Raw genomic sequence first — 16935 nt, 5'->3', positions numbered from 1 at the left:
AGCTCTGTTTTAGATTTGAGATTAAAAAAAAAAGACCTGTGGGTGAGTTTTTAGTAACCTTAATAAAATAAAATCAATACATATCGGCCCAAAGATTTCGTCATAGCAGAGCATCGGCCATGAACAAAAACCAAACAAAAAACATATTGGTCGATCTCTAGAAGGGAATCAAATGTGCAAATTTGATTTGGTGATAAACATAATCCTAGTATATCTTATGTATTAACTGTCTGAATGTATATGGTATCACGTATATATACTTTTTTTTGTTTTTTCATGTGTATATTTGGTCAGTGTTTAACTCATTACAGTCTACATACATTATATTCAATCTGATGTCATAAAATAAAACATGTTCAGTGTGTAGAACAATCAAATACTAAGTAAGTCACTGACCTGGTGTTTTTTGGGTTTTTTTTGTAACCTGGCTATAACTTTCCTTACTCCAATCTGACAACCTGTAGGCCAAGCAAAGAACTTCTAAAGAAATGAAAACAAGAAAATCAGCAGATTGCAGCAAAAAGAAAACAATGGGATTACAATAGATGAGCCATATACGGTCCTTTGATTGACGCTGACTGGCCCATTTAAGATCATTTGGAATTACAAAATAAATGTATTTTATCATTTTATCTCATATATGAATGAAAGCTGCACTGCATTTATTTTAGAGTTTGTAAATTTGACATGTGAGAGATTATTTAAGATCAGTGCATGCAGTGAACAGGGTATTTCTACATCAAATAATAGAAAGTTCACATGAAACCTGTGTCCAGAAATCCTGCACTGGTGGACAATCCCAAAACATATGTTTAAATGTCCCAATGTAATTTAAAGAACATAATTTACACTAGGGATCCATAATCCTCTTCATAACATATGATTTTTTAGGAGTTAAATATAACCGATAGATAGTGTTTTGAAGGTGACTTTAAAAATGGATTCCCCTACAGATTACAGATTACATACCCCAAAATGTAGTTTGTAACATAATCCATTAAATTACTTAGAGTGAGTAATGTAATCTGAATACTTTGGATTACTTGATTTGCTGTAGAGAAACCAAGACTAGGAAATCTTCACATAAGACGTTTTGTCTGTTAAAAGAAAATAAAAAAGACCAGATTTTACTGAACCAAATTAAAAGTATTATTGATAGAAGAGGAGGAGACACGTCCACGCAGCAGGATTTAGTCCTGTTAAATCCTGTTTTAGACCTGGTTTGAGACCTGGTTTAGACTTGGTTTTTGTCCTTATTTAATCCTGGTTTAGACCTGGTTTAGACCTGGTTTAGACCTGGTTTAGATCTAGTTTAGACCTGGTTTTAGTCCTGGTTCAATCCTGGTTTAGACTTGATTACGGAGAAAAAAAAAAAAAAGGGATATAGCCCAAAATGTGAAAACAGGAAAATACCACAGTGTAATCCATTTATTTCAACAAAGTAACTGTAATCTAATTACCACTCATTCAAACAGTAATAATTTGTACTCTGATTACGTAACTCTGGTACATGTAATCTGTTACTCCCCAACACTACCGATAGAGGTGTTTTATTATTTTTTTCTTTCACTTTTTCACTGCTTAGTCATAACATAACTCTTACCAGTCTCACCAGCTCGTCTAAACAATGTTATTTACTGCTTTTTATAAATAAGAACTATTAATATTATGCAGAACTGAGCATTTTATGCATAAAAATTTTTGCCCACCACGGCAATAGAGGCAAAATCTTTATACGTATAGTTTTTCTTTGCTTTGATAACTTTAAAATATATATATTCATTTAGAAATATTGTCAGTAAGCAGTGTTGTGAAGTAACAGATTACATGTACCGGCATTACGTAATTAGAGTACAAATTATGAGTAACTGTATTCAGGTACAGTTACTGTTTCAGTGAGTGGTAATTGGATTACAGTTACTTTGTTGAAATAAATGGATTACACTGCGATATTTTCCTGTTTTCACATTTTGGGCTAAACCAGGACTAAACCAGGTCTAAACCAGGACTAAACCAGGACTAAACCAGGACTAAACCAGGACTAAACCAGGTCTAAACCAGGACTAAACCAGGACTAAACCAGGACTAAACCAGGTCTAAACCAGGACTAAACCAGGACTAAACCAGGTCTAAACCAGGTCTAAACCAGGACTAAACAGGACTAAACCAGACTAAACCAGGACTAAACCAGGTCTAAACCAGGTCTAAACCAGGACTAAATCAGGACTAAACCAGGTCTAAACCAGGTCTAAACCAGGACTAAATCAGGACTAAACCAGGTCTAAACCAGGACTAAACCAGGTCTAAACCAGGACTAAATCAGGACTAAACCAGGTCTAAACCAGGTCTAAACAGGACTAAACCAGGTCTAAACCAGGACTAAACCAGGTCTAAACCAGGACTAAACCAGGACTAAACCAGGTCTAAACAGTATGAGACCTCACAGTAGGTGGACATACTCATATAAATTTCTCATTTCTCATATAAAAATCATTTCTCTCTCAGTAATATTTTTAATCTGGTTAAGTAAAGACTGGACTTTTTATTTTCTTTTAACAGACAAAACATCTTATGTTAAGATTCTGGTCTTTGCTTCTCTACATTAAACAAAAGCCTTTTCATGGAGACTTGGGCTCAACAGTCAGTTTGAAGAGAACAAACATGAATTTTCAGGATGTGGTCGCTCCATTCATGTAGTTTTAAAAAGCCTGACAATATCAAGTAATCCAAAGTATTCAGATTACGTTACTCACTTTAAGTAATTTAATGGATTACGTTACAAACTACATTTTGGAGTATGTAATCTGTAATCTGTAGGGGAACACATTTTAAAAGTAACCTTCACCAACACTGCCAGTACGTCCTGCAAATTGCTGCACTATTACGAGACCCTGCACCTCTGGTTGGAAAACACTTGACTCTTTTTACGCACGGCACTTGTCGGTCCTCGTGGGCGGAGTCACGCTCACAGCTCCGGTCCCCAAGACAACGCGGCGTACACTGGTTTTGCACGAGCTCCAGTCGTGTCATACCGAGCCGAGACGCATCCTCCTCCTGTGCATGAAAGCTCCGAGACACGTTCTTACGCCGCCAGATCAGGAAACCAAAAGACTTTTTTACCAACTGGATGTAACGCGTGAAGAAGACATGACGCTTTTTACCGCACGGGGAATTTAAACGCGGACCTGTTTTGTTTCTTTTACGCGCGACGCAGGAGTCTATGTAAGTAGTTTGAGCCATGATTTGTGATGTTCATTAACTGTGCACGATTTTGGAAAGGTCTAATTTCGACAAAATAAATTGCAATTGCGATGAAAATTGCGAAAACACGATTAAAAAGTGGGGTTCTGATCAAAGTAAACATTGTAAACAACTCTCCAGAAAACTGAAATATGACCTGAGAAAGTAAGAACATGTTTGGAGATCTATAAAAGAAGACAGGATATTCTATTCATCAACAACATCTAAATAACTGCAGCATTTGCGATTTTGATATTTCGCGTCAACTCAAGTTTTTTTTGATTCCATTGCGACCGACTTACATTGCGCGCTACGATCTACTTTCCTTTTGCATTGCGTTCACTACAAACTTGCATTACATTGTGCATTTTCTTAGCCTATTCATTTGAAGTTATACGCAAAAACACAATAAGCTGATTTGAAAATACAACTTTTTTTTAGTCTGCTGTACTTAATGAAGTTTCAGGCATGTTTCCAAGTTGAATTGTTCACTTGTTGCTGTACAGTACTAAGGATGTACAATATCCAAATCTCACGATACGATATTTTCACGATATGCATCTCATGGTACGATATTTATTGCGATATTTGTAGACGCTAACAAAACAAAACTGTGAATATGCTACTTCTTTAAAAAGACATTGATACTGTTAATTCTGGTACTGTTTTAATATGATGAATTAAGATTTTAAAATGTTATTAGTGTTAAGTCTCCACTGACAACACCAGAGGATCATGGTCTATGTAGTTTCCTTTGTTTTGTTTTTTAGCTACTGCTGCACCGTAACAATGAATTAAGTAAAGAGACTTGTAGTTCGATATATCGTGACGGTCCGCGATATTATTCTGAGGTTTTTGATGATACTGTATCGTGACATTTTGGTGATTGTTACATCCCTATACAGTACTGCATATTTGCATGTTCTAAGCATCACATGCACCCCCACTTTCATTACAGATTATGCACAATGCCCATAAAACAATGATGCAACTTTTCTGGTGGAGGTCCACTACCTGCTTTTCTCCATGGAGATCTTATTGCTTTGTATGGAATGTTTCACAGTATGGCATTGAACCTTTCTATCTTCATGGAGACCAAACCAGACCAAGTTACAGGTCAGATCTGTGGAAAGGGAGGGGGGTCCTCTCACAGTGAGAACTTCTGTTTTTCTAGGTATTTTTGAGCTATAAAACCACCTCTAATTGAATAAATGTAAGGTAGAGCTGTTTAATGTCATACTGTGGAACATTTTGAGGCAAAGCAATGGCATCTCCATAGAAACAAGCAGGTGACAGACCCCGAACCCAAAAAGTTACACAGTGCACTTTTACATGTGAATGTTTGGTGAATTGTTTAATATAGTAACATACCGTGTTTTCCGGACTATAAGTCGCACCAGCCAAAAAAACATATATAAGTCACACTTTTTGGGGAAATGTATTTTATAAAATCAGAGACCAGGAACCAACATTTTATCTTGAAAGGCAAATTCTAGTAATAATAATAAAACAGAGAACAACAGACTGAAAAGGTGTTAATATGTTAATGTAACATATGAACAGTTATTCAGATAATTATTGCATAAACAACATAACATAAGTTTACCAAACTCATGATCTCACTCCAAGTCACTAAATCCACTGAATTCTTCATTCTCGGTGTCACCTCTGCGTGACCTCCGGAGATAAACCATAGATCCATGACGTAAGCAGAGCGCCGCTTCCTCTTCTGTGTAGCTGTCGTCAGACTCTGCTTCAGTTCCATTTAGAATTATCCCGACTGGATGCTTTCGATTGTCATTGAAGTTCAGGCTTTGTCGATTTATACAGTGACTTCCAGGAAAGTTACATGGTGCACTTTCCTGGTTGCCGTGAAGCCTGCTTTCCTCCAGTCCCTCACAAGTTTCTCGCTCACTCCAAACTTTCTATCTGCTGCTCGATTACCATTTTCGACTGAATATTTCACTACTTGCAGCAGGACAGCGGCTTTTTCTGTGGGAGACATGCACAATAGAGTGAAGTGACAGTGGTACTGGAGTAATAGTCGTACTAGATACAGGCCACAAGCCTAGAACGCACTCTTGCGACTGTCAGTCTGAAAATTTTAATATATAAGTCGCAGGAAACACCCAAACCATGAAAAAAGTGTGACTTATAGTCCAAAAAATACAGTAATAATCAGAGGTGATCTTTTTTATTATTAGCCTATAATTTGATTCCTGTGAGCACCGACACTTTATGCACGCAGTATAATTTTCTGTACTGTACACTGTCTAGAATTGACATAAATAATGTAACTGTGTGTCAAACTGTCAGCCATATTGTCTTGTCCCCACCGTCAGCTTCATGTGGCAGTGTGTTCTGTTGTGTTCTTTTGTGTTCTGTTGTGTTTTGGTGCTTTGCTCATGTTTTGTCCCCCTGTCTTTGTCCTTCATTCCCAGTGTCCATAGAGTCATCCAGTCTCGTCCACTGTCCACCACTGTCCTCAAGATGCACATGAATAGTTTAGTAAACCAATGGAGTAAGTACCAGCTGTCTTTACTTATATTTAACTTAAACGGGCTGTGCTAGGCTTTTTGTTTTGTTTTTTACTGCAAATTAATCTTTAGTTAAAGCCTTGTTAAAAGATTTATATTACACAAAAGTGACTTTTGTGAGCATTTCATATTATTGTCTCCTCAACAACATACCCAGAGCCGTATTAAGCCAATGTGGTGCAACAAGGGCATTTTTCCTTTGTAATTTATTAACTACATCAGCCCAGCAAATAAGGCAAAAATAAATTACAGCATCCATCTATATACAGTACATGTTGGCATATTTAAATGTCTCAATTCAAAATGTGCACATTACACGTCATGTAATCTTGATTTGTTCAGTATTTTCATTATTGTTGTTATTATGAAATTAGTGTTAATGACGAGTTATGTATGGCCATTTTACATTTTGAAGTGAATAACATACAAATTTACGAAAAATATTTTTAAAGTTAGTGTCATGTGGTGCACTAGCCTGATTCATGAGCCGGTTTCACTTCCTGGAAACCGTCTGACCTAGCAGCATTTGGTTTCGTTTTTTTTTTTTTTTTTTTTTTATTTAACCAGTCACTACTATTTATGTGTTGCTAACAGGGCTAACTGGTATATTAAGCTTTTCCCAATTCCCATAGGAAGAAGGGCAATAACGTCTTTCCCCTTGATAAAATTCACCAAACATTCTCTTTGTTCCGGCTTTAAATCCTCGATCTGTGGAATCGTTGCCAACACAAGAACATATGGCTCTTTGCTGATTGGCTGGTGCCTGGACTCACAATTCCAGGGTTCTTGCAAACCGTCTAGTGTATTCCGATTCCTGACCTAGTCGCTGGAGAGAAATGAAATTGAGTGGAGGCACTAGGTGGCGCCAGCCTGGCTAATTAAACATATCCTTCTAGCATTTCTTCATTATGGGTGTTTCCATTGCTCAAAAATACAACAATTCTCTCTGTTAATTGGGGAGACTCTCCATAGATCTGACCTGTAATGAAGCCTATAGTTGTCTGCTTTGAGATAGATAGGTTTAATCTCTACCTTGGAACATTCTAGACACGTATTGTCCTAAATAAGTCAAATTTGATTCATTAAAAGCCTCCACCGGTTGTGAATGGTTGGTGTCCCTGGGCACCGTGCCACTGAACCATATGGATAATCCAGCCTTGAACAGACCTGCAGTTGTGTTTTGTTTCATTCATACATTATTCATCTGTCTACATCTCCAAAGGTCAAAATGCTCTGTTCCACCTTGTGATGTCATGAAGTGATAGTGACGTTAATAGCTACGATTTACTTTTAGTTCAGTAGAGTTTGGCAATTCTAGAGCTGAAATGATCCAAATGATTCTAGTGAAGATCTAAGGAGCTTAAAAGTATTATAATGTTCCTACAGGTGTGAACAAGCAGAAAGAAATCAGACGACTCACGTCAGCTTTATCTGTTTACATGACATTTCCATTATCTGATAACTCCACAATGAGATCTGATGATTGGTGAGCGTGTGAACTGACTTTTTTTTGTACTGTTAAAGGTTCTATATTACCGTAAAATCTAGACTATTGAGCGAACCTGAATATAAGCTGCATCAACTAAATTTGAACAAAATTTAAAGACTGTACATACATAGGCAGGTGTCCACATCTTCAAGAACGTTATTCAGTTTGAGCCGTCTGCTTTTGTCGCCTCTGAAAGTTTTTGTCGTCTTTTTGCATTGTCAGTTTGTCACGCTGCCGTCGCCAAAACCTCACCATCGACTCACTGATGTGGAGCTCATGTGCAGCAGCTGTTTCTTCCACAGCCACATCAAGCGCCGTTAACTTAAAAGCTGCATCAGCTGCATTTCTTCGTGTGTTTTTCATGAGGAGGGTGTGTGCATGAAGTGCAAAATAACTGTTCAAAACACAATCAAATGAGCATCTTCCTCAGCGCGTCAGCCACATCTCTCCCCGCACTCTACTGCACATGTCTCCTACAGAAAGAGCCGCTGTCCTGTCTGTATCATGTCAGTGTCTTGGAGGATTTCAGCAGGTTTCAGACTCTCTCGGGGGCGGGGCTAGTCCTATCAATCAGGTATGAGTGGATGCGTGGCCACTGAAGTTTGAGATGTTTCTTCTCGTCATTTACCGTATTTTCCGGGCTATTAGGTGCTCTGGATTATAAGATGCACTGTCATTAAATGGTCTATTTTCAAACTTTTTTCACAAATAAACAAATAGGGAGGGTGCTGTCTGGGACCGCTGGATTGTCGGCGTGTTCGTAGTGACTCAGTTGTTCAGTTGTGTCTAGAAGTGGCACATTGCACTCGCTTTATCGGTTCGTTCCTCCGTTCCGTTCCTCGTCTGCGTGGAGTGATGAGTGTGGCTGTGGGTGTTTTTCGCTGTGTGGTCGCTGTCTGCTCTGTGTGTGTTTGCGTGCGCTGCGGGTGGTGCGGATTTGTAGTTTACTGAAGTCGTGCTGGGACACCCGAGTGGATTCGTGTATAGGGCGCTCTGGATTGCGGGGTGCGTCCGCTTTGTTGCCAAACCATAGACCGTATAAATGAATGGACAATGTGCCAAACAAAGAATCTGTCCATATATTCGTTCCATATCCGCATCGTTTTATTAGCCGCAGGGTTCAAAACGTGAGAAAAAAGTAGCGGCTTATAGTCCGGAATTTACGATACACAACATTCACTCTTGTGAGCTTTACGCCATGTTAGAATGTTGTTTCCTCCTCAAAAACAGACCTGGAGTTGTGTTTTATTTCATTCTCTCGTTTAACACAAACATCCTGCACATTTAGGCTGAGTTCTTCTCTCAAACAGAAAACACTCTGTTCCACCTTGCGATGCCATATGTCATACAGGAGGTGCTCCACTGTGATTTTAAACTCCATACACCTTCTTTAGAGTCATTTGGATCATCTGGAATTGCCGATGTCTACTAAACTAAAGGTAAAACATAGCTGTTAACATGAAAATTACTGCTTTGTGACATCCCAAGGTGGAACAGATGTACACAGACTAATAATAAAGGATTAACCCACATGTAAGAGTGAAACAAAACACACCTCCAGGTCTGTTTTTGAAGAGGAAACCACATTCTAACACGGCGTAAAGCTCAAAAGTGTCAGTGTTGTGCAATATAAAACCTTTAACAGTACAAAAAAATCAGTTCACACGCTCACCAATCATCAGATCTCATTGTGGAGTTATCAGAAAATGGAAATGTCATGTAAACAGATAAAGCTGATGTAAGTCGTCTGATTTGTTTCTGCTTGTTCACACCTGTGCAATATTATGTAACAAAAAGGCAAACCAACGTGACAAAGAGAAACTGAGATTGCGTGAGTTATTAATAATCCATTATATGTCACTGTAACGATTACGTGACCAGGTGTTTATCACTATCAGATTTCTTTTGTGCTGTTGAGTAAATAAAAGGGCCCATATTACGCTATTTTCTCATCTATGTTATAATCTTGTTTCCTTATCGCAAACATACCTGCACTTAACACATAAACCTGCATATTTCACTTCACTCTAATCATTTGGATGACGTCAACCCAGAAATTTCCAAACTTGACTAAAGAAAAGGTAAAAGGTAACTGTGCTTCATGACATCATAAGGTGGAACAGAGTATTTTGTGCTTTGGAAATGTGCACAGACTAATAATAATGTGTTACTCAAACATGTGTGAATGAAACAAAACACAACTCCAGGTCATGTTTTTGAGGAGGTAACAACATTCTAACATGACTTAAAGCTCACAAGAGTAAATTTTGCGTAATATAGAATCTTTAATCTGTTGATAGTGTTTCAATTGACCAGAATTTGTTTTAGTTATTATCATTTTTTTATTCGATTTTAAGGATTTGTATGAGACAACAAAAAAGGAGAAGTTAGTGAGTGAGTTAGCTGAAGGTTTGGTATTTTTTTGGGTATATAAAAGTAGATAGAATTTGTGATTCAGAAGTAGTGTTGAACGATTTTAAGAAAAAATGTAATTGAGATTTTTCTGGCAGATATTGCGATTTTGATTTCACAATTTTTTTCAAATCAAGTTTCAGTGCACATGAACATTTGCAAACATCACAGAACTTTACATCATACCAAATTCTGCATCAACAATTTGACACTGGACTGTAAAGCCCAGTTTATGCAGACAGTAAGAGCTGTGATTGGTCGTCTCTACCACCGCTCTACATACATTTCCTGTACTCCGCTTTCCTTTCTTTCAATATACATTGAGTAATAATGTGTTTAATGCAGCTTTGCGCACATTTGTTTACGTTTTACAGAAACAAAACTTAAAACCACATGACTAATTTGCATAAACTGTAAGCCTGAAAAAACAGCCCTGATGCGGTCAGCTTCTGTTGCACTGAAGGACACAAATGAGTGTTCTTTCTGTAACAGAGGATGTGCTGCTGATGGTGAGTCTGATCTGTGCTTCTGTCGTGTTGGAGATGGTTCATGGGAAACTTTACACAAACCCCAGGTTTAAATCCTAGCCTCCTATCATAGTGGTGGTGAATTACTTTGCGGCGCATAGACCTCGATGCAGGTCCATAATCAAAAACAACGGTGACAAGGCGAAGGCGGCAGTGTGCGTTGAGTTGATGCAGAATTAAACTTCGTCCTTAAATTGGGCTTTAGGAGGACTGCAAAAAACCATGACTTTGACGCTCCCAAAATAGTGTTGTCTGAGATCACGATTTTCGATCCAAAGTGATAGATCATTTAGCCCTATTTAAAAAATGTAATTGTCTCTATTTAAATACACTGTTTCCTAGTACTTTTTTTTTACTGCATAAATAGTTGTTTTGCATGAACTCCCCCTGCAGGTGTCGTGTTGTGAGTGCAGTTTGGGTCAGATACATAAAGATACGTAACAGTTTTGAGAGCTTTTGCCACGCCTCATTTTATAGATGCTCTATGTAACTTTTCTGGTGTAACTGTTCTGCTTGGAATGTTTCACAGTATGGTGTTAAACTTAACTATCTCCATGGAAACAAGCAGGAGATGCCACCAGACTAAGATACCGGTCAGATCTGTGGAGAGGAGAACCTGTCGGCTGTAGGCATGTTCTTTGAGCAGTAAAAACACCCAGAACTGAATGAATGGAAGATGGATAAGTTTAATGCCACACTGTGAAACATTTCAGATAAAGTAATGCGATCTCCATGGAGATAAGAAGGTGGTGGACCATCTACCTGAAAAGTTACACAATGCACCTTTAAGTCAACTGATTGATTAACACTAGGGATGCAACGAAAGGCGGTGCTACCATCAGGCAAAAGTAGGCGGCTGCTAGGGGCCCGCAAACCTAGAGAGGGCCCCCAAACAATTGCCCTCAGTGCCAGTAATGACTCAATATGACATTAAATGAAAGTAGTTTACAAATAATAAACATATGTAATGGATGTAAACAAAATATAATTGTACTAGCAAAAAAAAAATAAAAAAACTACTTTCAGATCTGGTTATCTGGATCTGGTTAGTAGGCGACCTAACTAATAAGACAAGTTTCCAGTCCACCATAATTTAAATAAATAGAGATGTGCATGTGCCAAGAATAATAAAACAGACAATAACTATATAATAAAAAATAATAATGGTGCATTATAGTGAGGGCCCTAAACTCTAGCTCGCCTTGGGCTCTGGATGCAGTAATATAGTTTTCCCACGATTCGATACATATCTTGATACACAGGTCACAATATCGATTTGATTTCGATATGTTTTAAGACCCCCCCCCAAAAAATCTTGTAATTTTTTTCTGCTAATATGTATATGTAATAAGTATAATATAATAATAACACTATGATATAATTGAAACATTACATACAATACATTACAGCACATATAAAGTACAACTACTGTGCAGCTGGAGTTTATATGTGACGTGTTTTAGTTCATTTGGTTTAATGATTTACAGTTCAGAGTTTTTATTCGGTGAAAATAAGAACAGAGTTTTCTCGGACTGTGTTATATTCAGTGTTGGGGAGTAACAGATTACTTGTACTGGAGTTACGTAATCAGAGTACAAATTATGAGTAACTGTATTCAGTTACAGTTACTGTTTCAGTGAGTGGTAATTGGATTACAGTTACTTTGTTAAACTTTTTTTTTTTGGTAATTCCACTCATTGCCAGAAACTAAACCAGGTCTAAACTAGATCTTAACCAGGTCTAACCAGGACTAAACTAGGTCTAAACCAGGTCTAAAACCAGGTAAACTAAACCAGGTCTAAACCAGGTAAACCAGTAAACCAGGTTTAAACCAGGACTAAAACCAGGTCTAAACCAGGTCTAAAACCAGGTCTAAAACCAGGTCTAAAATCAGGACTAAACCAGGTCTAAACCAGGATTTAACAGGACTAAATCATGCTGCGCGGTCGTGTTTCCTCGTCTTCTATCAATTTTATTTTTAATTCAGTTCAGTAAAGTTTGGGCTTTTAATTTTCTTTTAACAGACAAAACTCTTATGTGAAGATTTCCTCGTCTTTGCTTCTCTACAGCAAATCAAGTAATCCAAAGTATTCAGATTACATTACTCACTTTAAGTAATTTAATGGATTACGTTACAAACTACATTTTGGTGTATGTAATCTGTAATCTGTAGGGGAATACATTTTAAAAGTCACCTTCCCAACACTGCTTACATTATATAATATACCGGTCTACTCTTCATATAGACTGTTAGGGGAATTACACTATCAGACTTTTCCTTCTTTGATGATGATTTGATTATTTCTTTTCCTCCTGAGTCCTTTCACTGTGTCACATGCCTGTGTCAGCGCTGCTCTGCCTCCTCCAGCAGTGACACACAGGAACTCAACAGACTGTTTCTGACTAAAACTTATGAGATAGAGTCTGTGAAAAAAGATTGTGTTTATAGGGAGTCACGTCCCAGGTTCGTAATTGATTAAAGCCGATGTAAAGCCAAAACCATTCTAAAGTATTTAAAAGTGAATATCTTTGTCATTCCTGGTCTATCAATGTATAATACAAAGTGACTGAAAGATAGAAAACTTTCCTATGGAGCTGTTTTCTGCTGCATCGGAGAAGGACGCCGCGATAACTTTTTTCCTTTCGAACCAAAATAAATGACGACACAGAGTGCAGGAAGGGACACACACACCAAGGACGCTATGTACACACAAACACACACACGCACACAAAATCTATTTATCACTGGTCGTGTAAATGTACTCAACATTCAAATTCCCCAGATTTGTCACTACATCAGTCACTTGAGGATCTTTCGTTTTGCATTCCATTTCCTTAAATATGTTAATCCAGGTCACAAGGTCACAGTATGAACTACCACTACACCATCTGAGCGGCCAGTCCCTTCTGCATCTAGAATGTTCCACAGTATAGATTAAACCCACTTTATCAATCACGCGAAGCAGGTTACAGCACTACGCTACATTACAGCTCAGATCTGTGGAGAGTCGCCCCTGTGTGCAGAAGGAATTATTGTATTTTTGAGCAATAGAAACACTTGTAATGAATAAATGTCAGATGTATATGTTTAATGTCACATCACGGAACATTTCAGGCAATGCACTAACATCTCCATGGAGACAAGCAGTTAACGGAAAAGTTCCATAGTGCACTTTTAAAGGAAATGAATGCCGTTTTCAGTCTCTGCGCTGGTATTGTTTGACATTGGCAGATATTTAAAGGTGTACTGTGGAATTTTTTGGCTGGGGGGGCGCTTGTTTCTCCATAGAAACAAGCAGGTAACCAGTGATGGAGTTTGCAATTTGGGGGCCCTAGACGTACTTGAGATTGGGGTCCTCACTGTAATGCATAGTTTTTTGTTTTAAATATTTATTGTCAGTTTTTGCTCATTGTTCTTGACACATGTACATCTCTATTTAGTTGAAATATGATGGATTGGAAACTTGTCTTATTAGTTTGGTCGCCTACTAGAAAACCAGAACTGAAAGTAGTTTGATTTTTTTTTGCTAGAACAATTACATTTTTGTTTACATGCATTTCATGATTATTATAATTTTTCTTTTTTTTTTTTTTAAAGTAAACTACTCTCAATTAATGTGATATTGAGAGAAAGTTTAATTGCTCTGAGGTCTCGGCCATTAGTGGCACTGAGGGCAATTGGTTGGGGGCCCCTCCAGGTTTGGGGGCCCACCTACTTTGCCTAATGGTAGCACCGCCTCTACAGGTGACATTGCTCCGCCTGGAATGTTCCACAATATGACATTAAACAGCTCTCCCTTATATGTATTCAATTACAGATGGTTTTATAGCTCAAAAACACCTAGACAAACATTGACTGTGAGTGAGGTCGCCTCTCCACAGATCTGACCTGTCTGAACTTGGTCTGGTTTGGCCTCCATGATGATAAAAAGGTCAGAATAATAACATATCCATGCAGAAAAGCATTTGACTGACGGACCTTCCACCAGAAAAAGTTACACAGTGCACCTTTTAAAGGGACAGTTTGGAATTTTGGACATTTCCTAATGAACCTGAGTGTTGAAGACATGTGGAGACACTATTTTAAACATTCCATCCAGTCCTGGTATTTGTAGTGCCTGCCACTAAAAACAGTCTTACCCACTCCACAAAACACCCAAAGCAAATCCTACTATTACACCAGACTGTCTGTAAATGTCTGTGTTGATAGAATAATGTTTGAAATAAAACTAACCTTACATCGCATGAATCCTCGCATGTTGAGGGACTATTTTTCTCATAAATCAATCCGCTGCTGCCAAGCTTTCTATCAAGAAGTATAAGTCACTGCTGCTGCTCACACATAAATCCTTCAAATGCAATGGTTAGTTTATTTCAAACATTATTCTATCATCAACACAGACATTTACAGGGACAGTCTGGTGTAATCATAGATTTGCTTCGGATGTTTTGTGGAGTGGGTAAGACAGGCTAACTATGGCCATTGACATGCACTAGCCTAGCACCAGTGACCTCTGCAAATACAAGGACTGGATGGAATATTTCAAAAAGTGTCTCCACATGTCTCTAACACTCTGGCTCACGAGGAAATCCCTATGTCCAAAATTCCAAACTGTCCTTTTAAAGCATATTGTAATATTGGGATCTCAATTGAAACTGAAGAAACTGGATCACTGCATCTTTAATCCAAACTGCAGATACTGTACCAGCCCCAGTGTAGGCCGTAGTCCCTGTGCTGTGTAAATAAGATGTATGAGAGTTTGACAGGAGCAGGAGACAGGAGATATGTGACACCCGAGTGAGAAACCAGTGCTCCGGCGTCAGAGCCTCGTCCTCTCCGTGCACAACCTGTGGGCCTCTTTTATTATTATGCTCTCTGAAGTCAGTGGGCGCGTCTCAATTCTCTTTCTTCACTTCCTTCTCCTCTGGTGCGGCGGGTGATCAGGATGGAGAGCTGTTTGTCCAGTGTCCTCCTGTCCCTCACTGTGACAAATGTCTCCAACTCACAGCCGATCACGTGACCACCTTTACGGATCAGTTTGTCAATCCGTTTGTCCGATATTAAACTCAAAAGGCACATTTTATGCCAAACTGAGCGAGCAGCTTCTACATGTTAAATGTCTCGTCAAAAGCCTGGCATAGCTGGTGTTATGAGTCACTATGAATGTTTTTTTATCTATTTTTTATTTTAAAATACATATACAGCTTCAACCAACATATTTAATTTGAGTAAACATTGCCTTTAGTATTTGGTCTCAGTAAAAGCTCCCATGCACACTCGACTGTATTCTACAATGTGATAATGATATCTAAATCATGATAACGTTTGACGATAATGTACATCTCACGGTACGATATTTATTGAAATATTTTGTGGAGGTTAACAAAACTGTGAACTACTACTACGCTACTTTTTTCTCTTAAAATGCCTTGACAAGACTTAACCCAAAGAACTAAGATTTAAAAGTGCTTAGAACCGTTATTTCTTCATATAGTTTGCTGTAAAATGGAGCATGGTCTATGTACCGTATTTTCCGCACTATTAGGCGCTCTGGATTATAAGACGCATTGTCATTAAATGGTCTATTTTCGAACTTTTTTCACAAATAAACTGCACTGGACTTTAAACGAAACACAACAGTTGGATGATCCATCCTGGTTTTGTTTGTTTGTGGCGTTCACGGTGACTCTGGGCTTTGTTCAGTTGTGGCGTGTAGGGAGGGTGCTGTCTGGGACCGCTGGATTGTCGGCGTGTTCGCAGTGACTCAGTTGTTCAGTTGTGTCTAGAAGTGGCACATTGCACTCGCTTTTTCGGTTCATTCCTCCGTTCTGTTCCTCGTCTGCGTGGAGTGATGAGTGTGTCTGCGGGTGTGTTTCGCTGTGCGGTCGCTGTCTGCTCCGTGTGTGTTTGCGTGCGCTGCAGGTGGTGCGGCTTTGTAGTTTACTGAAGTTGTGCTGGGACACCCGAGTGGATTTGTGTATAGGGCGCTCTGGATTGTGGGGCGCGGTAGTTCCACCTGTTTTTTGCTGCACCATTACTCTTAATTTAACTGAGACTTGTAGTTCGATATATTGTGAAGGTCTACGATATTATTTTGAGACCTTTGATGAAAAGATATCACAATAGTTCACTTATTGTTACATCCCTAGAATGTGTTGATGTCATGTTCCCTTATGTGGGGGGCAAAGGCCAAATTTCTCCACTGATTACATCCAAAGGGCAAAAGAGAAATTCTAATTTGGTAACTGGACAAAAGTTTATTGTGCTTCTTCTGAACTGAAGAAGCAGTTATTCGACCAAAATAAACTTTTGTCCAGTTGGCAAACTTGAATTTCTCCTTTGCCCTGGTGATTTGACCTGGATGACTGAGAAATTTTACACACATCCAAAAGTTAAACTCACAAATGTTGAACCTGGCATTTTCAGTTACTGACGAAACCCAAGAACTCACGGTATTACAGCATAATTTAGCATTTTCACAATATTAATTTGCCATCTGTATTAATCAATATTGTCCTGTTGAATACTGTGATGTCACCTGAAACCCACCAATAGAGACAGAGGTAGATATATTCATTTAACTCCCCCTATGTCTTGTAATCTATTTGCAATAACCGTGCATGACTTTCCAACCAGAAAAGATAGAAAAACTGAGAGTTGTGGCTTTCCAAGCATATTTTCTCCATTATCCTACGTTATATACACGCTGCATGATGACGTAGGGAAAAC

The 16935-nt window shown here is 38.5% G+C and overlaps 1 protein-coding gene across 1 annotated transcript in view; it reads left to right on the top strand.

The window, feature by feature from the left end:
- The first annotated feature begins 3017 nt into the window (after positions 1-3017).
- Positions 3018-16935, top strand: part of LOC110162178 (dual specificity testis-specific protein kinase 1-like) — a 124060-nt gene continuing 110142 nt past the window's right edge. The window contains 2 exon segments of the mRNA XM_055162105.1: positions 3018-3222; positions 5682-5761. Coding sequence (XP_055018080.1) covers positions 5731-5761 — 31 coding nt within the window. The 5' untranslated portion in view covers positions 3018-3222; positions 5682-5730.

This window comes from Boleophthalmus pectinirostris, unplaced genomic scaffold (genome assembly GCF_026225935.1).
Source record: "Boleophthalmus pectinirostris isolate CB_2022bp ecotype Guang Dong unplaced genomic scaffold, ASM2622593v1 HiC_scaffold_4, whole genome shotgun sequence".
Classification (NCBI taxonomy): domain Eukaryota; kingdom Metazoa; phylum Chordata; class Actinopteri; order Gobiiformes; family Gobiidae; genus Boleophthalmus; species Boleophthalmus pectinirostris.
This window is presented reverse-complemented; position numbering and strand designations above follow the sequence as displayed.